We start from the raw sequence: 15,076 nt of genomic DNA, 5'->3' as shown, positions 1-15,076 counted from the left end.
GCGCCTCAGGGAGAAAGTGAAGAGAGACAGAGCCCCAGAAGGAAAGTGGAGACGTGGTGGGAGACAGGGAGATGCAGGGAGACACAAGGAGGCACAGGGAGACACGGGGAGATGCAGGGAGACGCAGGGAGACGGAGACGGAGAGGATGGGAAATAGAAACCGAGGCAGAAAGACACAAAGACACAAGCAGAACGCCAAGCCTTCCTTCTCGCTGCCCCTGCCGCCTGCCCCCACCCCCCCATGCCCTGCACGGTGATAGCCCAAGGACCCATGGTCACCTGTGTGTGCGGCCGTGTGGCCCCCGTGGAGCCCATACCACCCAGTAAGGGCTGGAGGTGGAGATCCCACCTCTGCAGCCAGACGGGTCAGGGGTCAGGCCTCCAAGCTGCATTTCCCACAGTGTGACCTTGGGCGAGGGGCCTCACCTCTCTGAGCCTCAGTTTCCTCGCCTGTAAAATAGGCGATATAGAGACACCCACCTCTCTATATACGGGTCAGAGACAGCTGTGATACAACAGCAGCGATGCTAGAGATGGTCTCGTGCTGTCTCTGGAACGAGTGCCCTGGGGTAGTGGGCACCCATCACGGAAGGTCCCTTCCAACAGGGGCAGCCACATCTCGTGTTCTGTCCCACTGTCCTTTAGTCCCCAGGGCACATGGGGGCTCCCAGGCACCTCCTCCCCGCACCCCAGCCCGTCCTCTCTCCTTCCTCTACCTCTTCACAGAGCAGGCTCCTGGCAGGGCAAATGCCAACCTGCTGGGCCAGGTAGCCCTAAGGCCACCCTGGAGAAGAGGCCTGCTGCCTTCCAAGGAGGAGGGGTGCTGAGGCAACAGGTGGCTGTCACTCCAGAACAAGCCATATCTCAAAACCGGGAACGGGGCCGGGCGAGGTGGCTCACGCCTGTAAGGCCAACACTTGGGAGGCCGAGGCGGGCAGGTCACGAGGTCAGGAGATCGAGACCATCCTGGCCAACAAGGTGAAACCCCGTCTCTACTAAAAATACAAAAATTAGCTGGGCGTGGTGGCGCATGCCTGTAGTCCCAGCTACTCGGGAGGCTGAGGCAGGAGAATCCCTTGAACCTGGGAGGCGGAGGTTACAGTGAGCTGAGATCGTGCCACTGAACTCCAGCCTGGAGACAGAGCTAGACTCCGTCTCAAAAACAAACAAACAAACAAATGGGAACGAAGGGCAGGTGCGATAAAAAAAAAAAAAAAAAAACTGTATTGGCCAGAAGCCAGGGCTGAGGAACAGCTTGTGGTGAACGGAGGTACCAGAGGGTGGCTGCACACGCTCTCGGAGGCCCAGATTCACCAGGCAGACTTGCTCATGGCCCCTGAGCATTACACACAAGGGAACACTGAGGCCCAGAGAGGGCAAGGGGCTCTCCCAGAGTCACACAGCAAACAAAAGCAGAATTGGGATTAGGCCCCAAGCCTCCTGCCTTCCTCCCCAGGCCAGGCCCCTCCTATGATGGAATTTCCTCAACTCTCAGACACACTTTCCCCACATTTTCAACTTTCTGAATTTGAGACCTGTCTTTAAATGACTTCGTATATTAAAGCGCTTGGAGCCGTGCCTGGCACGTTGTGCTCGCGCAATAAATATTAGTGGCTTTTATTATCCCATGATCAATGTGCACACAGCATCTGGAGGACATTTTTTTTCCACCCAAAGTGTTATTTCTGTGTGTCGTCAATGCTGGGATGCACCTTCTCTTTTTTTCACGTTTTAGCATCTCCAACGTGGGGGGACATCTAACAATTGTAATTGACAGTTCGCTTGCTTTCTTAGTGATACACTGTACAGAGATAGATGCCTCTTACGTCATTGTATCTTACTACCTAGAAGATGAGGTAGAGGAAAGAATCATTTTTGCAAATTCAAATTCTACAAGGACCTGCCGAGTGACCTACTTGGCACCCAAAGAGGACAGGGTGGAGGGGACATGCACCTGGACATGCAGACCCCCAGGAAAGAGATCTGCTTTGTTGTCAGGATGCGGAAGAGAGTTCCTTGGCCTGTCCCTGTTGTCATGCAGCTGCCAGGACTCAGTGCTCCACGCCTGCCTGGTCCCCTTGGGGGCTACGTCCATTCCAGGCTCCACGCATCAAGACAATTTACTCCAGCCAGACCTGAATGCACAGTTCTCCTGCACCAGCTCTGCACAAACTGCTCCCTTGGCATCCGCTTCCCCTCCTCCTCTTCCACTGGCCTAATGTATTCTCTTCTTTCAGGGCTCAGCTAGCTGTCACCTCCTCCAGGAAGCCTTCCTTGACTGTTTCCACTCCACTCCCCCCAGCTTGGAGGGGCTCTTCCTCTGTGCTCCCCCCGTGAGGGTGCTTACAAGACAGATTGTTGTGGCCTTCAACTTCATTTACTCACTCATTCATTCAATCATCTATTCCACATTCACTAGATCTCCCCATGACCAGACTCTGGGCCAATCCTGAGGAGTTATCAGGGGACCAGTCAGCTCCACCTCCTGCTCTTGGGGGAGTTCCTGTTCTATGAACTTGGATTACTGGGATTCTTTTTTTGGAGATGGAGTCTTGCTCTGTCACTCGGGCTGGAGGGCAGTGGTGCGATGTCAGCTCACTGCAAGCTCCGCCCGCCGGGTTCATGCCATTCTCCTGCCTCAGCCTCCCAAGTAGCTGGGAATACAGGCGCCTGCCACCACGCCCGGCTAATTTTTGCATTTTTAGTAGAGACGGGGTTTCACCGTGTTAGCCAGGATGGTCTCGATCTCCTGACCTCGTGATCCACTGACCTCGGCCTCCCAAAGTGCTGGGATTACAGGCGTGAGCCACCGCGCCTGGCGGGATTCTTTTTTTTGAGACAAGGACTCACTCTGTCGCCCAGGCTGCAGTGCAAGGGCACAATCCTGGCTCACTGCAGCCTCAAATTCCTTGGTTCAAGCAACCTTCCCATCTCAACCTCTTGAGTAGCTGGGACTATGCACCATCATGCCCGGCTAATTTTTTTTTTTTAATTTTTGTAGTGATAGGGACTCCTTACTTTGCCCAGGCTGGCCTCAAACACCTGGGCTCAAGCAATCCTCACACCTTGGCCTCCCAAAGTGCTGAGATTACAGGCACGAGCCACCATGCCTGGTGCACAGACTGTGATTCTTGAGTTTGTCTAACTCTTTCGGGGTGTCTTGTGAAAGCTGTGGGCACAGCTTCTGAGGATTCAGGGACCACTGAATCCCAAGTTCAGGAAACTTGCCCTGGACTGTGAGCCCCTCCACAGGTAGGGACCTGCTCAACACCTGGCACAGAGCAGCCCCGATGGCCGCTGCTGGGTGGACAGGCAGATGGACAGAAGGAGGGAGCTGGCATAGGGAAGGGGTGAAGGCATTCCTGAGACCTACCTGACTTGGCAGGGCAGAGGCTCATGATCCTGGCTGGGCCCTGGGCCCCGAGGCAGGGCTGCCTCTGACCCTGTGCCCATCTCTGATAGCCTGGCACAGAATGGGCAAGCTTCAGGCCATCCCCAGCCCCCAGCCACCTGCAGGTCAGCAGCTTACAGACAGGTGGGCGCTGCACCATCACTGCCATTCCTTGGGCGTGGACCATGTTCCCATCACTGAATTCTCCAAGTAACCCCATGCAGTTGAGGCTATGGTTGAATTCACTATGCAGATTGGAAAACTGAGGCTCAGAGAACAAGACCCTCATCCAAAGTCACATGGGGGAGGTGCACTGGAGCCACCACCTGGACCCAGGACTGGGGCACTCCGGAATTGCCTCTGTGCCAGGGCCGATAACTGGGCTGTTCTATGATTTCCTTCCTCTGCCTAAAGTATGGCTGGGTGTGATAGACAAAGCTCTGTGTCAGCAGCTAAGTCCCTGTCATGCACACTTCTGGAGCCCGTTGGGAGACACCTTGCCCCGAGCAGCTCAGGGCTGCATCACCAGACTATGTAGCATTAAGGTCTGCTGGCTGGCGAGGCTGGGGCTGGCATGGCAGAGAGGTCAGCCGTCTTCCCTCTGAGACTCCCACACCCCTGCCCTATCTTGCACCCTCCTCCCACCCAAGCCCCTCCCTGGTGGGAAGGCAGAGGGCACCAAAATGGGGAGGGGCTCGAGGAAGCCGCAGGGGGTCCCCTAGAGGCAGGGAACAGCAGAGCTTGGAGATGAAACGGGGTACTCAGCAGAGGAGAATTAGTCTTCAGAGATCACCTTAAAGATGAAGTACTGTTCGCTTTTATGGGCTGCCGTTTACGTGCCTTGCAAAGAAATCTGCCCGAGATAATAAGGGGGGCTCTGGGCGCTGAGCAGCCCAACTGGTGTGCCTGAGGCTGGAACTGATTCATCCGTCCTGGCGTGGCCAAGCGGGGTGCACTCCCTGGGGGCTGCGGAATGGAGAGAGCCCCCAGCTCCCAAGACAGGGCATCCTGGGCAGGTGGGCAGGAGAGAGACCGGGGCCTGAGCCGGGAGCCCCGGGTTCAAAGCCCACTTCTGCCACTGACTACCTGCATGAGCTTCCAGCTGGAGGGACCCAGCTTGGCTCCTCGAGTGACCCCCAGTGACCACCCAGGGTTCACGGTTGCGTAAGAAGCCTTGGCCAAAAGGAGGATAAGGCTCGTGCCAGGAGGGCGGCAGGCAGCCCCCGGGGGTGCCTCAGTTATAGGGTGACCTCTGTCCAGGCTACCTTCCCTGAGGCCCCAGCCTTGGGGGTTCTGAGGAAGCGGGGTGGGGGGAGCTCAGGAGGAAGGGATTTGATGCCAAGGCGCTCTGCTAAGCTGGCACACCTCCCTTCCTCCTCACCTCCTAAGGGAGTTGGCTGGCAGGAGTGCCCTGGGGAGACTGGGACCACACTCCACAGATGAAAGTAAGACGACGAAAGTCTCCCTCCAGGGGCGACCAGGCCAGGTTAGACACAGGTAAGCGCCCCTCCTGCCACCCACCCCCATCGCCTAAGAGCACCCAGCCCAAGGCAGGCAGCTGTTCTGCATGACAAAAACACAACCTGGGGCGTTGCATTGGGAGATGGAAAGTTGGAGGTGGCGGGGTCCTGTGCGCTCTGGATCCAGTAGAGGCTTGCACAGAGCCTGGGCGGGGGCTTATGGGCTCCGTGGGTTGAGAGGACTGGGCCTTGCCTCAGGCCAGAGCCTTGGGGAAATTCCGCCTGTCTCCCAGGAGCCCATTCCGCTCCCGGCTGGCACATGGCTGGGCACACAGCTCCCAGTAAGGGCTGAACTCTGAGTCCCTGGCCCTGGCAGAGGGAGGGTCCCGGAGACACCCCTGGGGGGTGAAGGGCTGGTGGTTCTCCTCACCATTCTGGGGTCCCAAAGACTTAGGAAGGGGGTCTGCAAGCTTGTTCTGTGAGATCTGAGCGGGAACCACCATCCCGCTGGTGACCCTTCAGAAGAACCCTGCTAGGGCCATCTGGAGCCTCAGGCCACAGGGAGGGGCACAGGAGGGGCTGAAGGTGTCCAAGGGGACAAGAGCGTCCCACAGAGCTCCCAGCCTCTGCCCCTCCTGGAGGATCCAAGCCCTCCAGCTGTCTCACTCCCTGGGAGCATTTGCTCTGAACCATGGATAGGGGTTCTCCAGATGTTTCCTATAAGGGTCTTGCCTGCCATCCCCCCAACATACAGCTCTGGCCTTTCCAGAGGGCCCACCGGGGCCTCAAGCCCACTGAAGCCCAAACCAGCATCTCTCCACCCCAAACCTGAGCCCTCCTACTTCTCACTCAGGGATGGCAACAACCCCACCTGCTGCCCCCATAAAGCTGGCACCTCCCCAGGCCTCCCTCCCTCACTCAACATCTGGCCAGTCACCTGCTCCCGTCCATTCTGCCTCCTCAGCCACACCACACCCCGGCTAAACAGTGAGCTCAGAAGGAGGGGCTCGGGAAACCCCAAGCCTAGCACAGTGACCTCAACCCAAACCCCAGGGGACAAGAAGAAAGAGGCATAGGTCTTCTTTCTAGCACCCATGACGGTTTGTAATCGCCTCTGACCTGTGAGCTTGTTCACCCCAAGAGACTCTAAGCTCCCTGAGGCACAGACCGTATCCACCAGACTATACCTCCTAGCATGAGGTGGGGCCTCCCTCAATAGTCACTGAGTAAATTTAATGCAGTGGGGATTTAGGTTAGATATCAGGAAGAACTTCCCAAAGAGATTTTTTTTTCTTTCTTTCTTTCTGAAATGTTCTTACAAATGTTGAAAGCGTCAAGAGATCTTGCCTGGGATGGATTGGAAGTTGACCTCCCTGTAGGGTGGCTTGGGAGAAACAAGCCCCTCTGACCAGCGGAGATGGTTGCAGGGTGACTTCCTGCCCCACGCTCCAAGACCAGAAGAATCATTGCTATTTCTAGAGCCTTTCATCTGACAAACTCCAAACTCCTGGCAAATATCGTTTCACTCTGCCCCAAGGGTGTGAGAGGCTCTTCCTTCTGCAGGGAGAGGGAGGGCGCGCTAACAAAGTCCAATCTGCAGGGAGAGGGAGGGCGCGCTAACAAAGTCCAATCTGCAGGGAGAGGGAGGGCGCGCTAACAAAGTCCAATCTGCAGGGAGAGGGAGGGCGCGCTAACAAAGTCCAATCTGCAGGGAGAGGGAGGGCGCGCTAACAAAGTCCAATCTGCAGGGAGAGGGAGGGCGCGCTAACAAAGTCCAATCTGCAGGGAGAGGGAGGGCGCGCTAACAAAGTCCAATCTGCAGGGAGAGGGAGGGCGCGCTAACAAAGTCCAATCTGCAGGGAGAGGGAGGGCGCGCTAACAAAGTCTGAGATGGCAACTCATCCAAGGTCGCCCGGCAAAGAGGAGCTGAGGCTGGATAGGGCTGGGATAGATGGGGCCCACAGCATCCCCAGAAATGGCTACGTTTGGACAAAGATCCTTCAGGACCTCTGGACCTAGGCTATCCCCACTCACAGCAGGTGTTTCGGTGCCCTGAGAACCACACAGCCTGGACACTGGAGCCCCAACTCGGGCTGCGTGGGCTGAACCAAGAAAGGGTGGCCAGCCTCTCTTCCCTCCAACTTCCCACAGAGGCCCTTGTCTGCTGTCCAAGAAGACCCAGGTTCGAGTCCCAGCTCCAGCTCTTAGTCTCAGTTTCCTCGTCTATCAAATGGGTTCATCATCCCTGCCACCAAGCTCCTAGGGTGCCTGTGACTAAGAAACGAGAGGTGTGGCCTGTGACCTACTGGTGCTTGGAGTGCACCATCGGCATTATGCTCCCAGAGGAAAATCCCCCATTAAAGAATCTCGGCCAGGCCCCTCGGGTAGGAGCCAGATGTTCAGACGGCGTTTCCTGGTGGGCAGAGAGGAGACCGGGACACAGCCAGCCTGTGGAGGGGACAGGCTGCTGCGACAGGCATCCCCCTCATGAGCATATAGTGCTTTACAGTTTGCAAAACACACCAGTATTTCACGTGGCCCCCATAACAGCCCTTGTGAAATGAGGAGGAAGCAAAGATTGCTATTCCCACTTTACAGATGGTGAAGCCCAGGCCCAGAGAGGGGGAGTCACTTACCCAGAGCCACACAGCATGTCAGTGGGTGAGATGAACCTGGCCGCAAAGGAGGAGAGAAGGCTGGCCCAGGGGAGGGCAGGCCCAAGGGAACCAGGGCAGCCAGCGCTCTCTCTTTCTTCTGACAGTGGCCACAGGAAAGGCCTTGCCTCTTGTCTGAAGCTTCAAACAAGCCCAGAGCTGGCACAGGGAACAGGCTGTCTACATGCTGGGTCACCAAAGGGGTGGGGAGGGGAGGCGGGTACTTGCTATTGGCCCAGGCTCCAGGAGCCACAGCCTTCAAGCTGCCTCCAGTGCCAAGAGGCAGACAGCTGGGCTGTGTGGCCTGGTGGCAGCGGAAAGCTGTGCCCTCAGGGAGCAGCAGAGGAAGGCAGGGCCCGATCCAGAGGCCTTGAAGCCACATTTCAAACACATTCCCCAGAAGGCACCTCCCCTTGAGACAGACCAGTGCCTGCTGGCTGTCTCCTGAGGCTCTTCCTGGCCAAAGCTTCATGCAGTTCGATTCAGCAAACACCCTCAATGCCTGACCTGAGCTGCCTGGAAGGAATGGAGCCTGGGCCCGGGGAGAGAACCAGAGATGGGCTCCAGAAGAGGGTGTGTGCAAAGGGACCTCCTGATGCAGGAGGGGCCCAGAACAAAGCAGCTGAGTGGCACAGGCTAGAACACTACTAGAACTTAGAGACACAGCCACAGGGCATCAGGGAAGGCTCCCTGGAGGAGGTGGCAGCATTCGAGTTGGGTTTTGAGTATATGTAGGGTGTCGCTGAGTGGAGGGGTGTGTGTCTGTGTGTAAGCCTGGGGAAGCAAACAAGATGACACAGAAAAGATCTGGAAATGGGGCAGCGTGGTGTGGGGCCCAGGGTTGGCAAATAACAGTCACTGCCTGTAAGGGACCAGTGGGAAGGCACAGTGCGCCAGGCTAGGAATGGCCTTGGAGGACAGGTCTAGAAGTTAAGACAGTTCTTGCTAAGGGGGAGAAGTCAGATCTCAGCAGGAGGGAACTTGTTATTTGGAGGGGGCTTAGGTGCAGACCTGACCTTTAGAGGGGCCCGACTGCCCATGAGAAGCAGTGGGATAGGTGTGTGGTTAGACCAGGCTTTGAATCTCCACTCTCTTGCCAACGTGCCGTGTGACTTGGGCACGTTCCCAACCTCTCTGATCCCTGGTCTGTGATGTGGGGACGCACTGGCCCCCAGCCTGCTTGGAGAAGTGAGGTAGTGCCGATGAATGGGAAGGGGCTTTGCAAACCGTAGAGGGCTGGGCCCTTGTGCCACAGCAGTATCACACCAGGAAGAATGAGCAGGTTGCAGCTCCTGAGGGGAAGGGACCACCAAGAGCTGCCCGTGCCACCCCCTCCTGCAGCTGCAAGCACGAACTGTTCCTTCCCCAATGACATCTGTCTGGGAGAAATTTAAAATTTAAAATGGGCAGCCCTATTCCTTCCCCTCCTTGGTGAGCGAGCTGCCTCCTCCTTTCGCCTGCCTGCCCCAGTCCCTTGGCAGCCCAGCCCCGGGCAGCCCTGGGGCTCCCCTCCGCCTCGGCTTCCGGACTCCAGCCTCCTTGCTGGCCAGCCTGGGTGCTCTGCCCTCACCCGCTTCCACCGCACAGCCCTGGGCACCCTCCAAGCCCCACCTCCACTGTCCCTGAAGAGGCAGCAGGAAGGGAGGAATGAACCAGCCCTGGAGCACACAGACAAGGGTTCAAATCCCAGCAGAGCTGCATGGCCTCAGGCAGGAGCCAACCGTCTCTGAGCCCTGCTTTCCTTGTCTTAAAGTCAGAAAATCAAAATACCCAGCGTTCCTGCAGGAGATGAATCTTTATTGATCCCCTACTGTATGCAGGGCCCTGGCTAAAGAGGGAAGGATGCAGAGGAGATTCAGGGGGTCAGGTTCAGGACCAGGTGCCTGACACAGGGTGGCGCCCAGAATGGAGATTTTGTGGGTGGCTAAGATGCCCATTGGAGAGGTGAGGAAACGGAGACTCAGCAAGGGGGCTGATTTGTCTGTGGACACACAGCGAACTGTAAGTCCCCGACTCCCTCTGCACCCGCGTGCACCAGGGGGTCGCTGGGGGTGCGGGGACAGAGGGTACCCGGCCCGCAGCGCGTGTGGCTCCTGCAGGGGTGCCGCCCCCATCGAACCTCGAGTTCAAGCCTCGGTTAGGGGAGGAGGAGAGGAGGGTCCCCATCCCGGCCCGTGCCTCCGGAGCCTTGAAGGGGTGCGCTCTAAACTCCAGGCCCCGCACTGGGTGCCCGCCCCGCCGGCCCGAGCAGCCACCGCCTGGCCAGCCGCCCAGGCCCAGTGTCCCAGCGCCCGCGCGTACCTGCGGCTTGTCGCGCGGCCGGTCCTCAAGTTGGGCAGCGCCGCCCATGGTCTTCCACCGGTCGTTGACCATCTTCCGGCAGGACTGGCGGGGGCGCCGGGCGAGGCGCGCCGCTGCGGAGCGCAAAGGCGGCGGGGTGGGCGCGGGCGCGGGCGCGGGGCGCGCTCTGTTCACCGGGTCCCCGCCTCTGTGCCCCGCGCCGGGGCGGCCCGGGAGCGGGCAGGCGTGTGCGGATGAGCGCGCCGCTGTGTGCGGGCGGGAGCGGGAGCGGGAGCGCGAGAGCCGCCAGCCCAACGCCCGCCGCTCGCGCTGCGCGCCGTCCCCGCTCACGGCTCCCGCGCCTCCCTGGCGCGCTCCTTTCCCTCCTCCCTCGTCCCTCCTCCTTCCTTCTTAATCTCCGCGTCTTTTCTGGTCTCGGACTCTCTTTGCTTTTTATTGCTCCCCTTGGCCTCCCCCGACACACTCACACACGCGCGCGCGCTCACACCCGCGGACTTGGATAGTGAACTCCGCCTCCGAAAAGGCCAAGAGAAAGAAAGGAGGCCGAACTGACCCCCAGACACCGCGGCCCGCCGAAGGGCAGCAAACAGCCGCGGGCGGCCCGGCTCCTGCTGGCTCCCGGAGGGGCTTGATAGCCCCCCGGCTGCGTCTCTGCTCAAACTTCCTCCCGGGCCGGACTCGCACAACTCACCGTGCGCGGGGCGGACCCCAAGGGCGCCCCTGCCGGCCGGTTAGGCGTCTCGGGGGAGTGGCGCGGCGCTCCTCCTGGCTCCCTCCCGGCTCAAGGAGCAGGGCTCGCCCCAAGATCCTGGCTGCACCTGGGGCAGGTTCGGTGGGGGTGCGTCCCTGCGGGCCCTGCGAGGTCTCGGTCCAGGTTCTGGGGCAAGTGCACCCAGCTGTGGGGTCTCCAGCCCCCGGGGAACTCCCTGCTCCCGACCCCGACGCGTGAGCCTGGTCCTGGGGGCGTCCCAGTTCGCTTCCGCAGACCCCTGCCCTCACGCCCGCGGTCGGAGAGCCCACCCGACGCCCCCTGGCCCGGGCGGCCCGTGGGCGAAATGGGGGTCCCCGCCACTGCCACAGTCGACTGCTCTGTGGTCCCGAGTCGCTCTGCGCTTGACCCGCGCTCCCCGGCGCGCCCCGCGCGGTCCCAGCCACCATCTCCTCCTCCGCCGGGAGGGGATTTGTGCCGGGAGGGGGCTTCTTAGTTGCCCCTTCCCACCAGCAGCACTTTTAAAATCATTTAATCCGCCCGGAGCGGCTTTCGGAGGTAATTGACAAAGTCCTTAATCTGCGCGGCGAAGGAGCTGCTATTGTGGCTTCCGACCGGGAGGCGCCCACACTGCCCGACGCCGCGCTCCCCTCCCGCCGAGCCCGCCGGCCGCCCCTCCTCCGCCCCTTTCTGCAGCCCCATCTTTTTCTGCTCCCCCAGCTCCAGACAGACACCCCCGTTCCCCGCCCCCGCTTCTCCCCAAAGCTGTTTTCCGGCTCCCGGGGCGCCTTGGCCGCCGCGCTGTTCCCTGGCACCGTCTCCGTCTCTCCCCCACTGGCTGCCAGTCTGTCGCCCCATCTTCGTCCCTCTCCCGATCCCTCTACGCGTCCGGCACCGGCAGGGCAGACTGGCTGGGGGTGGGGGCCGCGTCCAGCCTAGGCTGGGGCACTCCCTGGGCCCCGTGCCATCCGAGGAGACTGTCATCCGCCAGGCGCTGGGTTCACAAGCCACCAGCTGTTTGTCCCCAGCCGCCTTTTCCTTCCAGGACGACCGCTGGCCTCACCTGCGGCCCGATCCCGGCTTCCCGAACTGAGGCGGCCCGGGAGTTGGAGAGGATCCCACAGCAATGGCTGGCAATCAGGAGACCCGGGTTCCAATTCTGGCCTCTGGCTCTTTCTCGCCCCCGGGCCTTTCCTATGAATTAAGAGGGTCAGCAGGTGACCTAGAGGGCCCTCAGACTTGGGAAGAAGGATGTGGTAGAGGGCACAGGGCCCTGGCTGTGTGGCTGAGGGCAAGCAACATACCTCTCCTAGCCTCAGTTTCCCCATGTAAGCCAAAGGGTTAACCGCACACGCCTCGGAAGGGCTCTGCCACAGTGCATCACAGCACCTGAGCAGGGCAAGGCTCAGGTGTTCCTGCTGTGACCTTGGGCAGATTCCACGTCATCCCCAAGCCTCGGTTTCCTTGTAAACAAGGACTTGCCTATTGTTGGGGAGTGGCGAAGTTTGCAGGCCCCTGTGCAGTTACAGGCACAAAGCAGGCAGGTGGCAGAAATGCAAGGCTCTGACTCCACAGTTTGGGGAGAGGATGTAAACTTCAGACGCATTTGTGCACAGATAAAAGATCACCCTGGGGGTGGAGCGAGGATAGGGGGCTGAACTGAGAACCCAAGGGAGGGGTGCTAAGGGCCAACGGAGGAGATCTTGGGGGTGTGCTACCAGCAGTCAGGGAAGCATCCTGGGATGCAGGGGTGTGAGCCCACCCCCAAGGCCCATGAAGGCAGCATCCAGACGTCTGGGTGCTGAGGGAAAGGCATTTCCAATGGCGGGGCCACAGAAGGGAAGGCGGAGCTCGGGGAGTGACCCGGGGGTACCTGGGCAGGTGCAAACCGGAGGACGGGAGGACGGCAGGACGGGAGGACGCTCTGGAAGATCTCCTTCCAGGCCTGCAGAAGCGCTGTTGGACAGGTGAGCGGGGCCACCTAGCGGCTCCTTCTGGGAGTGTTGGAGGAGGTTGGAGGTTGAATCATCTCACCCGCTCAGCCACAAGTTCCTCAACTTTCCAGCCTGCGGGTGTGCCTTCCATGTGTGTCTTTGGGAGCAGGTCTCACTCTGTCACCCCCTCTGTGCTGACACCTCTGCTTCACACCCCGGGAGAAGGGTCAGCCGTGATGCAGGACTGTCATGAACCTGCAGGCATCTGCTCAGAGCTTTACACGCTGCACTCCGCGGACATACTTAGGGCATCGTTCTGGGAGAAGGGAGGGCCACCCCATTCACTGGAGCCTCCGAATTGGTGGAGAGGAATAAAATGGAAGTGGATCCCAGAAGCCAGTGCTGAGCCACAGCCAAGATCTGTGCCAGAGATAGGGCAGCCGACCCCACAGAGCAGACAGGCCCTCCACCCTCAAATTTCCCTTTGACAAGGCTGATGGCCACAGAGCGCTGGGGGCAAGCTTGGCTGTGCTCAGCAGATGGGACAGGACAGAATCAGGGCTTTCCAGCCAGCCCAAGACTGAGCATTCCTTGTCAGGGATGAGCCAGCACCTCAGGATGCTGGAACCCGGGACCAGGAGGCTACATGGGGTTAGACTTGAGGTTGTCTGGTACACTTGTTCACTCTCTGCGCATCCCCTCACCTTCCTCTGTCTGCCTCACCAATTCTGCCTGTTCCTATGTGGTGTTTCCAAGGTCAACTGGATATGATGGCCCCACCAATGGGCAACTCCTATTTAGGACTGAACCAGGCATATCAATCATAGGTGGCAGATGGCCAGAGACAGCTGTCCTTGGTCAGGTACCAACCAATCAGACCTTGGTCAGGTTCAATATGGGGGCATGGCTGTTGGGGGCCTAATGCAGGACCCCTCCCTTAGCAGGGAGTGGGTGCAGGGCAGGCAGTATGGCGACATGGGAGAGGTGGAAAGAAGAGCCCAAGGGGAGACAAGGAACAGCAGCCAGGGACATAGGGGGAGAACATTCAGGGTGCCAGCCGTGACCAACAGCCACCTGTTGGCAGCACCCTTACGCTCAGCCCCGTGCTGGGCACCTTATACCCTCCCAGCCGCTCTAAGTGGGCACTATTGTCCCCATTTTGTGGATGAGGAAACTGATTCAGAAAAGGTAAATTACATGACTGGGTAATTGTGTAATTAACAAGATGATACGATCAATATGGGGCCAGGCATAGGGGCTCACACCTGTGATTCCAGCACTTTGGGAGAGCAAGGCCAGTAGATCACCTGAGATCAGGAGTTCGAGACCAGCTTGGCCAACATGGTGATACCCCATCTCTATTAAAAATACAAAATTAGCCAGGCGTGGTGGCGCACTCCTGTAATCCCAGCTACTCCAGAGACTGAGGCAGGAGAATCGCTTAGAACCCGTGAGGCAGAGGCTGCAGTGAGCCGAGATTGTGCCACTGCACTCCAGCCTTGGCAACAGAGCAAGATTGTCTCAAAAAAAAAAACAAAAAAACAAAAAAACAAAAAAAACAATATGGAATTACCATTTGCCAAACATTTTCCATGTGCTGGATACATCAATACCATTAGCAATACCATCTTATTTCAAGCAATCCTCACCCAAGACCTGTAAGTGTTATTAATAGCCTCATTTTCTGATGAGGCAATAGAAGCTCAGAGAGGTTAAGTAACTCGATCAAGACCACACAGCCATTGGTGGGGCAGAATTTTTTTTTTTTGAGACAGAGTCTCTATCTGTTGCCAGGTTGGAGTGCAGTGGTGCGATCTCAGCTTGTTGGCTCACTGCAACCTCCTGGGTTCAAGCGATTCTCCTGCCTCAGCCTCCCTAGTAGCTAGGACTACATGCGCACACCACTACACCCAGCTAATTTTTGTATTTTTAGTAGAGACAGGGTTTCACCATGTTTGCCAGGATGGTCTCGATCTCTTGACCTCCCGATTTGCCCACCTCGGCCTCCCAAAGTGCTGGGATTACAGGCGTGAGCCCCTGCAGCTGGCCGGTGGGGCAGAATTTGAACCCTAGTCTGTGCACTTCTAGAGACCATCTCTCTTTTTTCAATACCTCGGTGCCTCTTGGTCTGCCAGAGCGGGGCCTGAGTCACCCGGTGAGTGCGCTGAGCCAGCATTCAGCAGGGCTTAGCGGACGTGGGCAGAATAGCCAATGTGCCTGTCTCTCTGGGCCTGGGGGACTGACTGGCCAGAAGGTCGGGACCTCTAGTCCCCATCCACTCAGCCTCTGCCCTGCACTGCCAAGGGCACTCAGCTCTCACCATAAAGCTGTTTCAACTTAACTCTGACAGTCACATTTATCATTAAAAATAAATGTATCTTGGCTTCCTGTGGTGTGGAAATCTACTGTGCGGTGATTCAATGGGCTTGTCACCCCTCACGGTTAGGCACGGGGAGCTGAACGACTGGATGGTCTCCAACGCCAGCTCCTTATTTTCTGCGGCTGGAGCCAGAAATGTACAGTGGGCTGACATTTAATTTAGAATCCAACATACCTTGACATAAACCCATAATACAAAGGCGGGGGTGGGGGTGGGGGCTGCCAAGCCTGGTGGGGGGTGGGGGGAG

General features: G+C 58.5%; 1 protein-coding gene across 1 annotated transcript in view; it reads right to left on the bottom strand.

Moving 5' to 3' along the window:
* FIBCD1 (fibrinogen C domain containing 1) overlaps positions 1 to 9,886 on the bottom strand; it is a 37,644-nt gene extending 27,758 nt beyond the window's left edge. Inside the window, exon 1 of the mRNA XM_010360955.2 lies at positions 9,807 to 9,886. Within this exon, the coding sequence (XP_010359257.2) occupies positions 9,807 to 9,878 (72 nt within the window). The 5' untranslated portion in view covers positions 9,879 to 9,886. The remainder of the gene's footprint in view (positions 1 to 9,806) is intronic.
* Between the last annotated feature and the right edge of the window lie 5,190 nt (positions 9,887 to 15,076).

This window comes from Rhinopithecus roxellana, chromosome 16, assembly GCF_007565055.1.
Source record: "Rhinopithecus roxellana isolate Shanxi Qingling chromosome 16, ASM756505v1, whole genome shotgun sequence".
In the NCBI taxonomy this organism is placed as follows: domain Eukaryota; kingdom Metazoa; phylum Chordata; class Mammalia; order Primates; family Cercopithecidae; genus Rhinopithecus; species Rhinopithecus roxellana.
Note: the sequence above shows the minus strand (reverse complement) of the source record. Positions and strands in the feature narration are given on the sequence as shown.